Source organism: Oncorhynchus clarkii, chromosome 20, assembly GCF_045791955.1.
Source record: "Oncorhynchus clarkii lewisi isolate Uvic-CL-2024 chromosome 20, UVic_Ocla_1.0, whole genome shotgun sequence".
In the NCBI taxonomy this organism is placed as follows: Eukaryota; Metazoa; Chordata; class Actinopteri; order Salmoniformes; family Salmonidae; genus Oncorhynchus; species Oncorhynchus clarkii.
Window position 1 is genome coordinate 51,226,629 of NC_092166.1, and position 14,674 is coordinate 51,241,302.

General features: G+C 39.7%; 1 protein-coding gene across 2 annotated transcripts in view; it reads left to right on the forward strand.

Moving 5' to 3' along the window:
- The window catches only part of LOC139376476 (coiled-coil domain-containing protein 186), a 110,873-nt gene that overhangs the window by 39,723 nt on the left and 56,476 nt on the right, over positions 1-14,674 (forward strand). For both annotated transcript variants that reach the window (XR_011627933.1, XM_071119109.1), the window contains exons 5-7: positions 1,129-1,341; positions 1,747-1,866; positions 13,300-13,404. Coding sequence is in view for 1 of the 2 variants with exons in the window: in XM_071119109.1 (XP_070975210.1) it covers positions 1,129-1,341; positions 1,747-1,866; positions 13,300-13,404 (438 nt within the window). In the remaining variant the exon portion in view is untranslated. The remainder of the gene's footprint in view (positions 1-1,128; positions 1,342-1,746; positions 1,867-13,299; positions 13,405-14,674) is intronic.

Below are 14,674 nucleotides of genomic sequence, written 5' to 3' on the forward strand. Positions count from 1 at the left end.
TTTTGGTTATTGTCATGCTAGAAGATCCACTTGCAGCCAAGTTTTTTGGCTAAAATGGTCTGTGACGGTCTGGTAGTTCTGGAAGGATAACACATTCCATTTCACTGTTCGCTGAACAATATAAGATTGTTTTGGGGAAGTTTATTAGCTTTTTCACGCCATCTAAATATTACTCCATATCTCAAGATGACGCCTGCATTCTACCCTCACTAAATCTCTAAAAGTCTCAAACAATTTCTGCCATACAGACATGAACACTACTGCAATATACCACCTCTCTCTCGGTCTGTCTGTCTTTCTCTTTCTATTTCTCTTTCACTCTTTCTCACCTTCCCTCGCACATAGTCCCTTGTGTTTGTGTTGATGGAGATATCAATTGAGGATGAGCATGGTAACGTTTTGCCAATATTGTCTGACAGATCGAGGGGATAGCGTTCTCTTGAGAAATGAACACACCTGTGTGAGAACACCCAACTGTCCTTGGGCCAGCTGGCATTTTTTACCCTGACCAATGACTGAGGATTTTCCTAACTGGCAGATTACATGCTGACCTATCAATGCACTGCCCTACCATTTTGTATGGCTCTTGTTTAGATCTCACACATACTCATTGTGGATTTTTGTATTGAAACCTCAACCAAACTGCCACGTTCAATTGCAGCACTATCCACTTACAACATGCAATCAGGGAGACCGTCACTACACCCCCAGATATAATACAAGAGTTTTAATTAAGCATGAATGAGTGTGCACTTGAGCATGCATCATTTCTGTCTATTTTTCTGCATGTCTGTGTGTAAACTTGCATAATGCATGCGCCTGTGTTTCTGTGTAGATCAGTGAATGTGTGTCTGCATGTTTGTCCATGTCTGTGTCTACTTGTCCACATAACTGCATACTAACCTGTGGTGGCTGGTGGCACTTTACATCGGAGGACAGGCTTATAGTAGGACTAATGGCTGGAACGAAGTTAATGGAACATGTGATTGATACCATTCAATCGATTCCATTCCATCCACCATTACTATGAGCTGTCCTCCTCTCACCAGCCTATACTGATGATATAATCAATGTAATACATTATGATATAATCAATGTAACAGCTACTAATTCATGTGTCCCTCCCAGGCTGGGAAGAAGTGTGAGGAGGCGCGTCAGGAGAAGGAGGCCATGGTGATGAAGTATGTTCGTGGGGAGAAGGAGGCTCTGGACCTGCGCAGGGACAAGGAGGGGCTGGAAAGGAGGCTGAGGGAGGCCACCAAGGAGGTGGACCGCCAAGCCCTCAGGGGAAACAGTTTGGCCCAGGAGAAAGGCCGGCTGCAGCAGCTCCACGACGCCAAGGTAACGCAGGGTTAATGTTTAAGCAACAAAGTTCCACATGTTCAGCTGCTAAGGTGGCGCTGGTGCAATATTAGATGGACTTTCTGACACCGCTGCTTTATTTGCACTGGAAAATCTATTTCGCCTTGAGTCTTTCATATTTATTGTAGGTAATTGGAAGGAGTCTGCTCAAAGGCTTTTGATGATGATGATGAACATGATAGTGGTGGAATGTTTTTCTTTGTACCTGCTGCCTATTGCATTATCACAACTTGTGCTTTTTACTGAAACTTTACTGCTGTGGACTAATGAACAAAATACTGAAATATGTTTTTTGAGTAAAGTGATCCTTTAACATTAATTACAAATGAAATGGCATACCGTGCCTGTTACATCCTAATGGAATCCATCTCTTGTTGTCCTCAGGAGGGAGAGGTGAGCAGGCTGAATCGGGAGTTGGAGAACGTCAAGGAGGGGATCAACTCTCACCTCATCAAGGTCAAATGGGCCCAGAACAAGCTGAGTAGTGAGACCGAGGCCCATAAGGTAAGACCAACTGCATTTTTTTACACTGTTGAATAGTAAGGCGACAGCGACAAAGAATGAGCATGGATGAAATCCTACATGCGTTCTTCAATTGTCTATTTTTGTCTGTCAAAAGTTAATCTCAAGTTTATTTTTGGACAAACTAAAAAAGCAGACATCGTGTTTTTTGATAGACAATCATCTCCGTTGATGATCAACAGATGACTCCCATTGAAAAACCATTGGCTCAGTCTGTGATTTTCAGACACCGAATCGCTGTGGCCAAAGCCTGAATATTAATCGCATCAGAACAAAAGTTAAAAGACAGGAAGAAACATGATGGAAGTGGCAGAAGAATAATAGTCTACACTATTATACGCCCAAATACAGTATCATTGTGTGTGACTTAGTTTATGATTTTCAAGGGCATAATGAATTTGCACTATTTGTATAATGGAGATTTAAAAACAAATTCAAGATTTTAATCAAATCAAATTGTATTTGTCACATGCATGTGTTTAGCAGTAGTTATTGTGGTTGTAGCGAAATGCTTGTGTTTCTAGCTCTAACAGTGGAGTAATACCAATCAATTTCACAACAATGCACACACGTCTAAAGTAAAGGAATTGAAATGAAGAACATATAAATATTTGGGCGAGCAATGTCAGAGCGTCATAGACACAGTAGAATAGTATAGAATTGTGTGTGTGTGTGTGTGTGTGTAATGCAAAATATGTAAATGTGATTAAAGTGACTACTGTTCCATTATTAAAGTGGCCAGTGATTCCAGGTCTGTGTATAGAGGGCAGCAGCCTCTAAGGTGCTAGTGATAGCTATTTAACAGTCTGATGGCCTTGAGATAGAAGCTGTTTTTCAGTTTCTCGGTCCCTGCTTTGATGCACCTGTACTGACCTCGCCTTCTGGATGATAGCGGAGTGAACAGTCAGTGACTTGGGTGGTTGTTGTCCTTGATGATCTTTTTTGGCCTTCCTGTGACATCGGGTGCTGTAGGTGTCCTGGAGGGCAGATAGTTTGCCTCTGGTGATGCGTTGGGCAGACCTCACCACCCTCTGGAGTGCCCTGCGGTTGTGGGTGGTGCACTTGCCGTACCAGGCGGTGATACAGTCCGACAGGACTCTCTCAATTGTGCATCTGTAAAAGTTTGAATGTTTTAGGTGCCGAGCCAAATTTCTTCAGCCTCCTGAGGTTCACCGCAGTTTGTCATTGACGTGTTCGCCGAAGAACTTGAAGCTTTCCACCTTCTCCACTGCGGTCCCATCGATGTGGGTAGGGGGGTGCCTGAAGTCCACGATCAGCTCCTTTGTTTTGTCGACGTTGGGTGAGAGGTTATTTTCCTGACACTATACTCCTAGGGCCCTCACCACCTCCCTGTAGGCCGTCTCGTAATTGTTGCTATTCAGGCCTACTACTGTTGTCGTCTGGCAACTTGATGATTGAGTTGTAGGCGTGCATGGCCATGCAGTCATGAGTGAACAGGGAGTAAAGGAGGAGGCTGAGCATGCATCCTTGTGGGGCCCCAGGGTTTAGTATCAGCGATGTGGAGGTGTTTTTTTCCTACCTTCACCACCTGGGGGCGGCCCGTCAGGAAGTCCAGGACCCAGTTGCACAGGGCGGGGTTCAGACCCAGGGCCTCTAGCTTAATGATGCACTTGGAGGGTACTATGGTGTTGAATGCTGAGCTATTGTCCAGATGGGATAGGGCAGTGTGATGGCGATTGCATCGCCTGTGGATCTATTGGGGCGGTAAGCAAATTGAAGTGGGTCTAGGGTGTCAGGTAAAGTAGGGGTGATATGATCCTTGACTAGTCTCTCAATCTTAAAAAAAATATGTTTACCTTTGTTTATCCAGTTGAGAACAAGTTGTCATTTACAGCTGCGACCTGGCCAAGATAAAGCAATGCGACATAAACGACAATACAGAGTTACACACAAACAAACGTACAGTCAATAACACAATAGAAACATCTATGTACTGTGTGTGCAAATGCAGAAGAGTAGGGAGGTAAGGCAATAAATAGGCCATAGAGGTCTTTACGTGTTTTGGATACTTTTATTTTTCCACATTGTTGTACAGAGCTTCTACCATACTTATCATATCCACGTTCAAAATTTAAAAAGGCAATCGCATATCTGAGCTATCTTGTTGCAGGTGTATGGTAACAATGAGATACAGTGCATTCAGAAAGTATTCAGCCATATTCTCTTTATCCACATTTTGCCTTATTCTAAAATGGATTAAATAAGTAAAAATCCTCAGCAATCTACACACAATACCCCATAATGACAAAGTGTATACAGGTTTTTAGAAATGTTTGCAAATGTATTAAAAAATAAAAAACAAATCCTGATCTGGTGAAGGGTACTAAAAAATGTCTGCAGCGTTGAAGGTCCCCAAGAACACAGTGGCCTCCATCATTCTTAAATGGAAGAAGGTTGGAACCACCAAGACTTTTCCTAGAGCTGGCCACCCAACAGAACACGATGGTCACTCTGATAGAGTATACTTTTTTAGCTAGGGTCCTGTGCCATCTCTTAGCTAGCTAACATTACACTTCAACTTGAAATGAAAACATCTTTCTGACAAAATTAGAAGTGTGTAATATTGGAAAATGTAGCTAGCTAGACTCTCTTACTTGTATACATGGATGGACGTTTCTCCCTCTCTGTCACGGATGTCATAGTTGCCATTAGTTTGAAGATGTAATCCGGAGACAGGTGTTTTATACAACAGCCCATCTCCTTAGCTATCATACTCTAATTCCACTGATTTCAAAACTCGGTCCACCAGAAAGTAGAGAGCAACAGTTATGCTGTTCTACTACGCGATAGCGTTCAAAAAAGCTTGCTACATGGCAGACCAATCCGAACTCATCTCTCGGCATGTCCTTCCCACTCATTATCTCAGCCAATCATGACTAGCCGAAAGGTTGCTGGCTTTTTCCGTGGCTAAACCAACTAAAATGTACGTTCAAATGGCACTGCTGTGAAGTTGTGACGCACGACATACGCCTAGTTTCCTGAAACAAGTCACAAATATCAATCAAGCCAATGACTATATACATTTTTTGGACTTTTTGGACAAATTTTCATCAAAACAAAAAGCCCAATCACACAATTGTCTGTCCCTCACATGCTCTGCCACAGGTGAAAGCCATCCCTTCACACTCATTAGTGGGACTAGGTCCCCATCTACTGGCCTTCATGAATATTGCACCCAAGGGAAAGCTCAAACTAATGACTGTTTATAGGCAGAGTTTCTTGTACATGATGAAGCAGTTGGTCACAGCAATGTCAATGAGATGGTAAAACAGGGTCCTGTGCCATCTCTTAGTCTTGTGGTGCGCAGAGTAGTACTGTAGTGTTCATTCACCTGATAAGGAAGAGGTTGCCATCTCTGTCCACCTCAGTGGGGTTGGTTGACTCGTCTGGCTCATCTTATCTTGACTAAAAGAAAAAATGATTTAGGAGTTAGTTCAACATTGTAAAAATTGCCACATTTCAAAAGCAGGAAATCCTTCATGACAAACATTCATACTTTTTAAACTAAATGATCTACCGTTCCCCATAGGGAATGGAGGTTTGAAAGGTAAGAATGTTATAGCCTGCGCTATGCTATTGTTTTGTTAGAGTGGTAGGGGAAATGTAGCATTGTCCTACTATGCTACATTCAATGTTTATTTTCTGTGCTGTAGCCTATCATGATGTAGGCTTATTCCAATATAAAATAAACCCTGTATCACCAAGTGTGTTTATTTTTAATATCAACACAGTAGAGTAATACTGTGGGGTTGGGAAGTTCTGTGCTGTAAAATATAACATACTAGGCTACATTGTTTATTTTCTGTGTTGTAGCCTATCATGATGTAAGCCTATTTCAATATAGAATAAACTCTATCACCAAATGTATGTATTTTCATATACAATTGTATTTGTCAATTAAAAACCTCTCAGATGTAATGGCAAAATGTGGATTTCCGCCTAAATAGACATACACAAAAGTAACTGCTATTCATGTGTAATTACATGATTCTGACATGAATATAACTTGGTATATTTGGAAAGATTATGAGGAAATTATCAGAAGATCGGTAGGAGTTACATAGTTCAGAATACGCAAGATTAAGCACACACAAAATATATTTTATTTTCAGAGTCATCTTTTTGTTTGCAAGCCATAAGTTAATTATTGATGCCCAGAGCTGGAAACACATCAGATGGCTTCCACAACATGTGAACAATATCAGAAAAAAATGGGATTGATAGACCTAACACATCGGCAGATGTTGTAGTAAGTGGTGTCAGGTGTGGTCGCAGGACTTTTCCAAGTGTCCCTAAACCTCTCCAAAGTGACATGTCTTATTAGATAATTCCAGTGCTATTATATATTTGCAATTCCTAAATGCTATTTGTTATAAAAACAAAATGTATACAACACCAACCTCTGTCAAACATTGTAGTGGTGTCGGGGTGTTTTCATCATATTTTTAATGCGCAAAGATATAGTCACTCGGTGGACATTCGATGTTGCCATTAACTCGTATAACATTGGCAATAGCCTAAATTTGTTCCTACCGAACCCTTTGATTAATTTCATACCCCCATGTAGCTATAGCTCAAACACAGATCAAATCGAAGCTTACCTTGTAAAATGTTTGCTGTTTGGTGAAAACTTTGTTAAAAAAAACATTTTGACTCTCGGGGCTGGTGGTCAGTAACGGTAGGTCACAGGCAGACAAATAAGACATCCTCATGATCTTAGGAGACCTGTCTTTCGGTGTGAATCAACGTATTCCGTGTTTATTTAATTTATGCTTCACAACGCTAACCGGAATGTAGGTAGCAGCCATCTTGAAATTAGGTTAATCGGCTTCGCCTTCCCTTATACAATCGTATGCCCATATAGGGTAGTAAGTGTCTCAGGTCAATAGCCAAGATACTCAGCTTTCTACTCCAATATAAAATATATTTTGATTTGTTTAACAATTTTTTAGTTACTACATGATTCCATATGTGTTATTTCATCATTTTGATGTCTTCACTATTATTCTACAATGTTGAAAATAGTAAAAAATAATGAGTACTGTAATTGCTGGACTATTAAGCGCACCTGAATATAAACCGCACCCACTGAATTATTAAAAAATATGTATTTTGTACATAAATACGCTGCACATGTCTATAAGCCGCAGGTGCCTACCGGTACATTGAAACAAATTAACTTTACACAGCCTTTAAACGAAACACGGCTTGTAACAAAAATAAATAGGCTTTAACGAAACACGGCTTGTAACAAAAATTAAAACAGCTTACCAAGACTCCTCCTGTGCACTGAAACCACTGAAGTCATCTCCTTCGGTGTCGGAGTTGAATAGCCTCAGAATTGTTTTCATTGTCGCTCTCGTCTCTTTCATCCGCCACTTCAACACGCAGCAGTCCAGCCTTTCGAAACCCGTTGATGATAGTGGATTTTTTGACAATGCTCCACGCTGTCAGGACCCACTGGCAGACTTGACCATAAGTTGCTCTTCGCATGCGTCCCATTTTAGTGAAGGATTTCTCCCCACTTGTCATCCAAGCCTCCCACTGAACACGGAGCGCCACCTTAAATGCACGATTTACGCTGATGTCGAGTGGCTGCAAATACTTTGGGCCATCTGCTTTTCTTCCCTCTGAAAGGTTTGTTGTCCTTTTGCACTGAGTCAGTTCCTCACGCTGCTGTTTCCAACGTCTTATCGACTCATTAAGGCCAAGCTCCCATGCAGCAGCTCTATTTCTTTTTCCAACAGCCAGATCGATCGCCTTCAACTTGAAAGCTGCATCAAATGCATTTCTCTGTGTCTTTACCATGATGAGGGTGACAAAATTACTACCGTAATCAGAATGATGGGAAGTTTGAGCGCGCTCGATTTACGTCACATTATGTGACGGTGCTGTTTTTTGGCGGCGGCATGAATCTTGCGAAAGCGGGAAAAATCCATAAATTAGCCGCGTCATTGTATAAACCGCCAGGTTCAAAGTGTGGGAATAAAGTAGCGGCTTATAGCTCCAGCAATTACGGTAGGTGTGTCCAAACTTTTGACTAGTACTGTATATGGGATACCTTTCTTTGGAGAGAACATTTCATGGGATCGCTTAAGAGACATCATGCCTTACCTCTGTTTTGATGACAAAGCGAGAATGCGACTCCTGGAAACACACATTTGCAATGGTATCGACATACAAAATAATGGACTTTTTGTCTGCTATCATATCGACACCTACAGTGCCTTCAGAAAGTAAAAAGACCCATTCACTTTTTCCACATTTTGTTACGTTGCAGCCTTATTCTAAAATTTATTAAATAAAATAAAAAATCCTCAGCAATCTACACACAATACCCCATATTGACAAAAATAAATTACAGAAATACCTTATTTACATAAGTATTCAACCCCTTTTGCAGTGAGACTCGAAATTGAGCCCAGGTGCATCCTGTTCCATTGATCATCCTTGAGATGTTTCTACAACTTGATTGGAGTCCACCTGTGTTAAATTCAATTGATTGGACATGATTTGGAAAGGTACACACCCGTCTATATACTCCTGTCACAGTTGACAGGACAACGACCCTAAGCCCACAGCCAGGACAACACAGGAGTGGCTTCTGGACAAGTCTCTGAATGTCCTTGAGTGGCCCAGCCAGCGCCTGGACTTGAAACTGATGTAACATCTCTGGAGACGTCTGAAAATAGCTGTGCCGCAACGCTCCCCATCCAAACTGACAGAGCTTGAGAGGATCTGCAGAGAAGAATGGGGGAAACTCTCCAAATATAGGTGTGCCAAGCTTGTAGCATCATACCCAAGAAGACCCGAGGCTGGAATCGCTGTCTAAGGTGCTTCAAAAAGTACTGAGTAAAGGGTCTGAATACTTATGTAAATGTGATATTTCAATTTGATATTTTATTGCAAACCTGTTTTTGCTTTGTCATTATGGGGTATTGTGTGTAGAGTGATGAGGGGGAAAAACTATTTAAATCTCACGAGAACCGCCAAAGGCCACTGACGCTTGATTTTGTAAATAAAAAAAATAAAAAGCTTTGTCCGGCTCCTTCCCTGACTTTTCTAAATGGTGGTATTTTACACTGCTCATTTGTCAGAATTTTGAAATCGCAAATAGAAAAGTATTTAGAGCCTTTTAACCTTTTATTTTTCACACCTATTCGTAACTTAACCCGCCAAGACAAAGTGCTATAGGCGCAAATGCGTCTCTCTCCTTACTGAATGAATGACAAATAGGTGAATGGGCGATAATTGTGCACCTACTTCACAATTTAAATTAAATTACGCTTAACTGAATGATGAGGGTGAAGAGGTTGAATTAATTTAGAAAGATAATTGTGTAATGATGAGTTTGTTATGCTCATATCAGCAGCAAATAATTTGATGCGTGTCTAAAAATAAGCTCTTATGGAACTGTTTTGTTTACTATAACTCTATTACTAATCGAATGTCTTGTAAGGGAAACGATAACATTCATCATGTTGCAGTAGACCTCTGGAATAATGCGAAACATATCCTTGACTCTGTCAAGCGACGCAAACTATGCCAATTACTGAATTAATGACAATGGGCTATAATTGTGCAAATTACTTAACAATACAATTTAAATTAGGCCTAACTGTATGATGAGGTTGTTTTAATTTAGAACAACAATAGTGTAATGAGTTTGTGTTATGCATATTTATCAGCGTTGGCGCTCATGTTAGTAATTTGACTGCACACCTTGCGGGTTGATATCATTCTCTTTTATATTTTACATCGTAAAAAGAAGCTGTTACAGTGACCGTATTACCGCCACACGGGCAGGCACGAGTCATGATGGCAGTCAAATTCTAGGTGACTGTTTAGTCACGGTAATTAGGTTTCTCCAAGCTATGATGCTGCTGATGGTCATTAGTAGCCTGCCAAACTTCCTAACTGCATGTTACTCAGCACTCTACTGTCCACCTAATCATTCTGACATCAATGAAAATGTTATCGAAAATCTAATCAAACTCTTCACGAGAGCGTATGAGCTCATGTTGTGCAACATTTCTATAGGCTTTGCAATTGCAGGAGAAAACAGAGTGATGGCCTCTATTAAAAAGAGGCGGATTCCATCAGCTTTCAAAAGGCTAGGCCTACTATATTTATCAACTTTCCTAGTATTAAGCACATTTCTTGTCTTTACAACAGGAGTATCGGGTACCTGGCTGGCATGAAAATTAACCAAAAAGGAAAAGCATCCTTCATTTGCTATTCAAGTGCATAGATGACATGTATTTATTTCAGAGACGGATGCATGATAATGGTTCATTCTAAATCAAAACAAAGTTCACACTTATTTAGTATATGTAAAGACAAGATTAAGGCCTATATGTTGTGATAAGGTTTTAATCACAACTAAAGTGTCCAAATACCTTTTTAAAATGAAGCACATTAATCTGCTTTACAACGAGTGTACAGCCTAACTGGCATTCATACACAGCGCAGCGCGTGAGTTTCAAGTTTGGGAAGACCATTTTCACCATTATAAATGCACCTTTTATAATAAAAGCATTACCTTCATAATCACATTTGTGGTCACTTTTGATAATGGTATTTTCCTGCTAATGGAACATTCACACTTATAGCCTACTGCCTTGCTGCACTTATAATGTGAAGAAATAGCCTAATAGTTTATCACCATTTTAAGCTGAAAATTCTGATCTGTTGCGTCAGGCTCATTGCTTAAAACAGTTATTTTGATGCTCGTGGTTGTATTAATTTGGGTACTAATATGTACTATATTACTTACATATACTAATACGTTCAATATTAGTTTGCTAAAATTTGGCTATAACTAGCAATCCAGAATTGACATTCTGAGAGATCATTACTACACACAAATTATACACGTAATGTTAGCTAGCTAACATCATGCTTTAATTTGCAATGACAACAACTTTCTGTCAAAATTTGAAATGTATATTTGAAACTGTAGCTAAACTCTTACCCCTATACAGTTAAATTTGGAAGTTTACATACACTTAGATTGGAGTCATTAAAACACATTTTTCAACCACTCCACAAATGACTTGTAAACAAACTGTAGTTTTGGCAAGTTGGTTAGGACATCTACTTTGTGCATGACACAAGTAATTTTTCCAACAATTGTTTACAGACAGATTATTTCACTTATAATTCACTGTATCACACTTCCAGTGGGTCAGAAGTTTATGTAGACTAAATTGACTGTGCCTTTAACTTCTTACGGCTGAGATCCCGCTAACGGGATCGATATGACAACAGCCAGTGAAAGTGCAGGGCGCCAAATTCAAGCAGAAATCTCATAATTAAAATTCCTCAAACATACAAGTATTTTACACCATTTTAAAGATAAACTTGTTAATTCCACCACAGTGTCCGATTTCAAAAAGGCTTTACGACGAAAGCACACCAAATGATTGTTAGGTCGGCACCTAGTCACAGAAAAACACAGCCATTTTTCCAGCCAAAGAGAGGAGTCACAAAAAGCAGAAATTGAGATAAAATTAATCACCAACCTTTGATTATCTTCATCAGATGACACTCATAGGACTTCATGTTACACAATACATGTATGTTTTGTTCGATAAAGTTCATATTTATATCCAAAAATCTCAGTTTACATTGGTGCGTTATGTTCAGTAATGTTTTGCTTCCAAAACATCCAGTGATTTTGCAGAGAGCCACACTAACTTACAGAAATACTCATAATAGACATTGATAGAAGATACAAGTGTAATGCATGGAATTATAGATCCACTTCCCCTTAATGCAACCACTGTGTCAGATTTTTAAAAAAGCTTTACGGAAAAAGCAAACCATGCAATAATCTGAGTACAGTGCTCAGACACAAAAGCAAGCCATACAGATACCCGCCATGTTGTGAAGTCAACAGAAGACAGAAATAGCATTATAAATATTCACTTACCTTTGATGATCTTCATCAGAATGCACTCCCAGGAATCCCAGTTCCACAATAAATGTTTGTGTTGTTTGATAAAGTCCATCATTTATGTCCAAATACCTCCTTTTTGTTTGCGCGTTTAGTTCACAAATCTAAATTCATGAGGCGTGAGCACTAGATCCTGACAAAGTCAAAAATTTCCGTTACAGTTCGTAGAAACATGTCAAACGAAGTATAGAATCAATCTTTAGGATGTTTTTAACATAAATGTTCAATAATGTTTCAACCGGAGAATTCCTTTGTCTTTAGACATGCAATGGAACGTAGCTAAATCTCACAGGCGCGCGCGAGACTGAGCTCAGGGCACTCTGCCAGACCTCTGGTTGAAACAGCTCTCTTTCTCTCCCCCTTCACAGTAGAAGCCTCAAACAAGGTTCTAAAGACTGTTGATATCTAGTGGAAGTGCAATCGGACCAAATTTACACTGTATCTTGGATAGGCAGAGTTGAAAAACTACAAACCTCAGATTTCCCACTCCCTGGTTGGAGAGTTCTGTTATACTCACAGACATCATTCAAACAGTTTTAGAAACTACAGAGTGTTTTTTATATACTACTACTAATATGCATATATTATCATCTGTGACAGAGTAGCAGGCAGTTTACTCTGGGCACCTTATTCATCCAAGCTACTCAATACTGCCCCCCTGTCACCAATAAGTTACCCGCATTTGGCAGTCATACATTTTTTCCCCTGTGTTTACTTTTTGATCTTAAACTAGGTGGTCAGGCTTTTGTTAAAAATGAAAGGAAGTAGATTATTCTGATGAAAATAATCTATTTTCTATATTTCCTTGTTTCTTTGTTGTTGTGTGATGCACATGAACAAATGGAACACTATAGTCAATGCAAAGTAACGGTTGTCTTCGGGACCAAATTCCACCTGCCTGACTGTTCAGTTCGCCTTATCTCCGGGCCATCAGGCAACCGTTAATGACAACCCCTGCAATGTAATTGTAATTGGTTTGTGATTATACCGATGGAACAATCTTTGATTTGATGCGTATTAAATTGTTTGGTGAAATAAGGATAAAATGAGAGTAGCTGAATTACCCATAATTCTGCACATTTTGATGGTTGTATTTGTGTGACTGCATTTTTGATTGACTGTAAAGAAATATTGATTTAAATGTTTTTTATTTATTTAGACAAGCTAACTTTGTTTTGTCAACTTGACTCAAGTGGTATGTATGTTTGATCATCTTTTTGTCTGCAGTCGTGTTCTTTTGTGTAATGTATTTGCAATTTTTATGGTACCAATTATTTTTGATGGCAACTACATTTTGAAAATACATTTACTGTTTTGCAAAAGGCCATAGTTCTGTGTCGTGTGTACAGGGTTTTGAAAATTGATGACATTGTTCACAAAATGCTTGTCTGTGATTGCGAAAAACTGTAACATTCACTGGCTTCTTCTCGCCACAGGAGACTAAAGTTAAACTACGAGAGACCACGGCCAAACTCACCCAGGCCAAGGAGGAGACGGAGCAGATCCGCAAGAACTGCCAGGACATGATCCGCACATATCAGGTGTGCGTCTGTGTGTTTTCAAAGATGGAAAACCTGTGTTGATGAGCTTTATTTGAAATCCAAGAAAGTATCATGTGACTTATATTCTGAAATCAGGCTAGTTTCTGTCCACTAGGGGCCAGTAGAGGGCTGTGTCCTTTCATATGCTATCTGGTGCCGTATTATGTATCAAACGACATGCTGTAGGAGTGCAGATGTCTGCCTTTTAGAGCACGATGAAAAAGATTACATGGCTATGGGGGGGGGGGGTCCTACATCCTAGATCATCAAATCCTACTCTGAGACACTTAATACATATGGCCTCAGATCTTTGCTTTGGAATTGATTATGTTTATTCAATGTTTTACATTAGTGCCGGCTGTGGGCAAATCGGCCAGTTACAGATGGCTACACTTTCCACCTCATATTAACTAGGCTACTTTTAATTTATAAGTTTCAATTTGCCAGTCCGTTTTGTTCTGAACGGAATGATACTTTTTTTTGTTCTATTCCACTGCTCCGACCAGCAAAGTTCTGAACTGGTTCGAACCCTCAAAAAGTACCGGTTTACATCATTCCTTTCTGTTCCTTTTTAAACCTCTGAAATATACTTTTTTTGTATTATTATGATTTAAGCAAACATTAAATTAAGTGCAGATAAAGTAGCTTGCTGTGGAGCGGGTAAGCAATTTAATCTGTATAGGAAATTCATTAAGAGCTAATTTTATTTTGCCCTAACAGCATGATTTAAGCATAATGAAAGACAAACACACTGCTGCCTGTCAGTGTAGGGTGCGAGATGCAACTGAAATTTTGAGGGTGAGGAGACAGCGAGAGAGGATGGAGGAAGCTTGCTTTGAAGCTGAATTGGGCCCACAGAATTATACCTACAGATGAACGGCTTCTATGGAGGAAAGTTTAATGTCTTTGAACTTCAGAGTTGGTTTAACGTTGGACCAGAGCAAACATTTAGCTAGATTGCTAACAAGCTTGTATGTGCAGAACTCCACTGCAGTCTTACCTTTTTGTTAAGAAATCCAATGTGAAATGTGATGACCTTTAACCTGTCTAGGAACGGGGTTCCGCTAGCGGATGAACAGAAATCTCATAATTCAAATTTCATTTCTCAAACTTAGAATTATTTGACGCCATTTTAAAGATAAAATTCTCGTTAATCCAACCAGTGTCCGATTTCAAAAAAGCTTTTCGGCGAAAGCAAAACATATCATTATGTTAGGTCAGCAACTAGTCACAGAAAGCATACAGCGATTTTCCAACCAAAGAGAGGAGT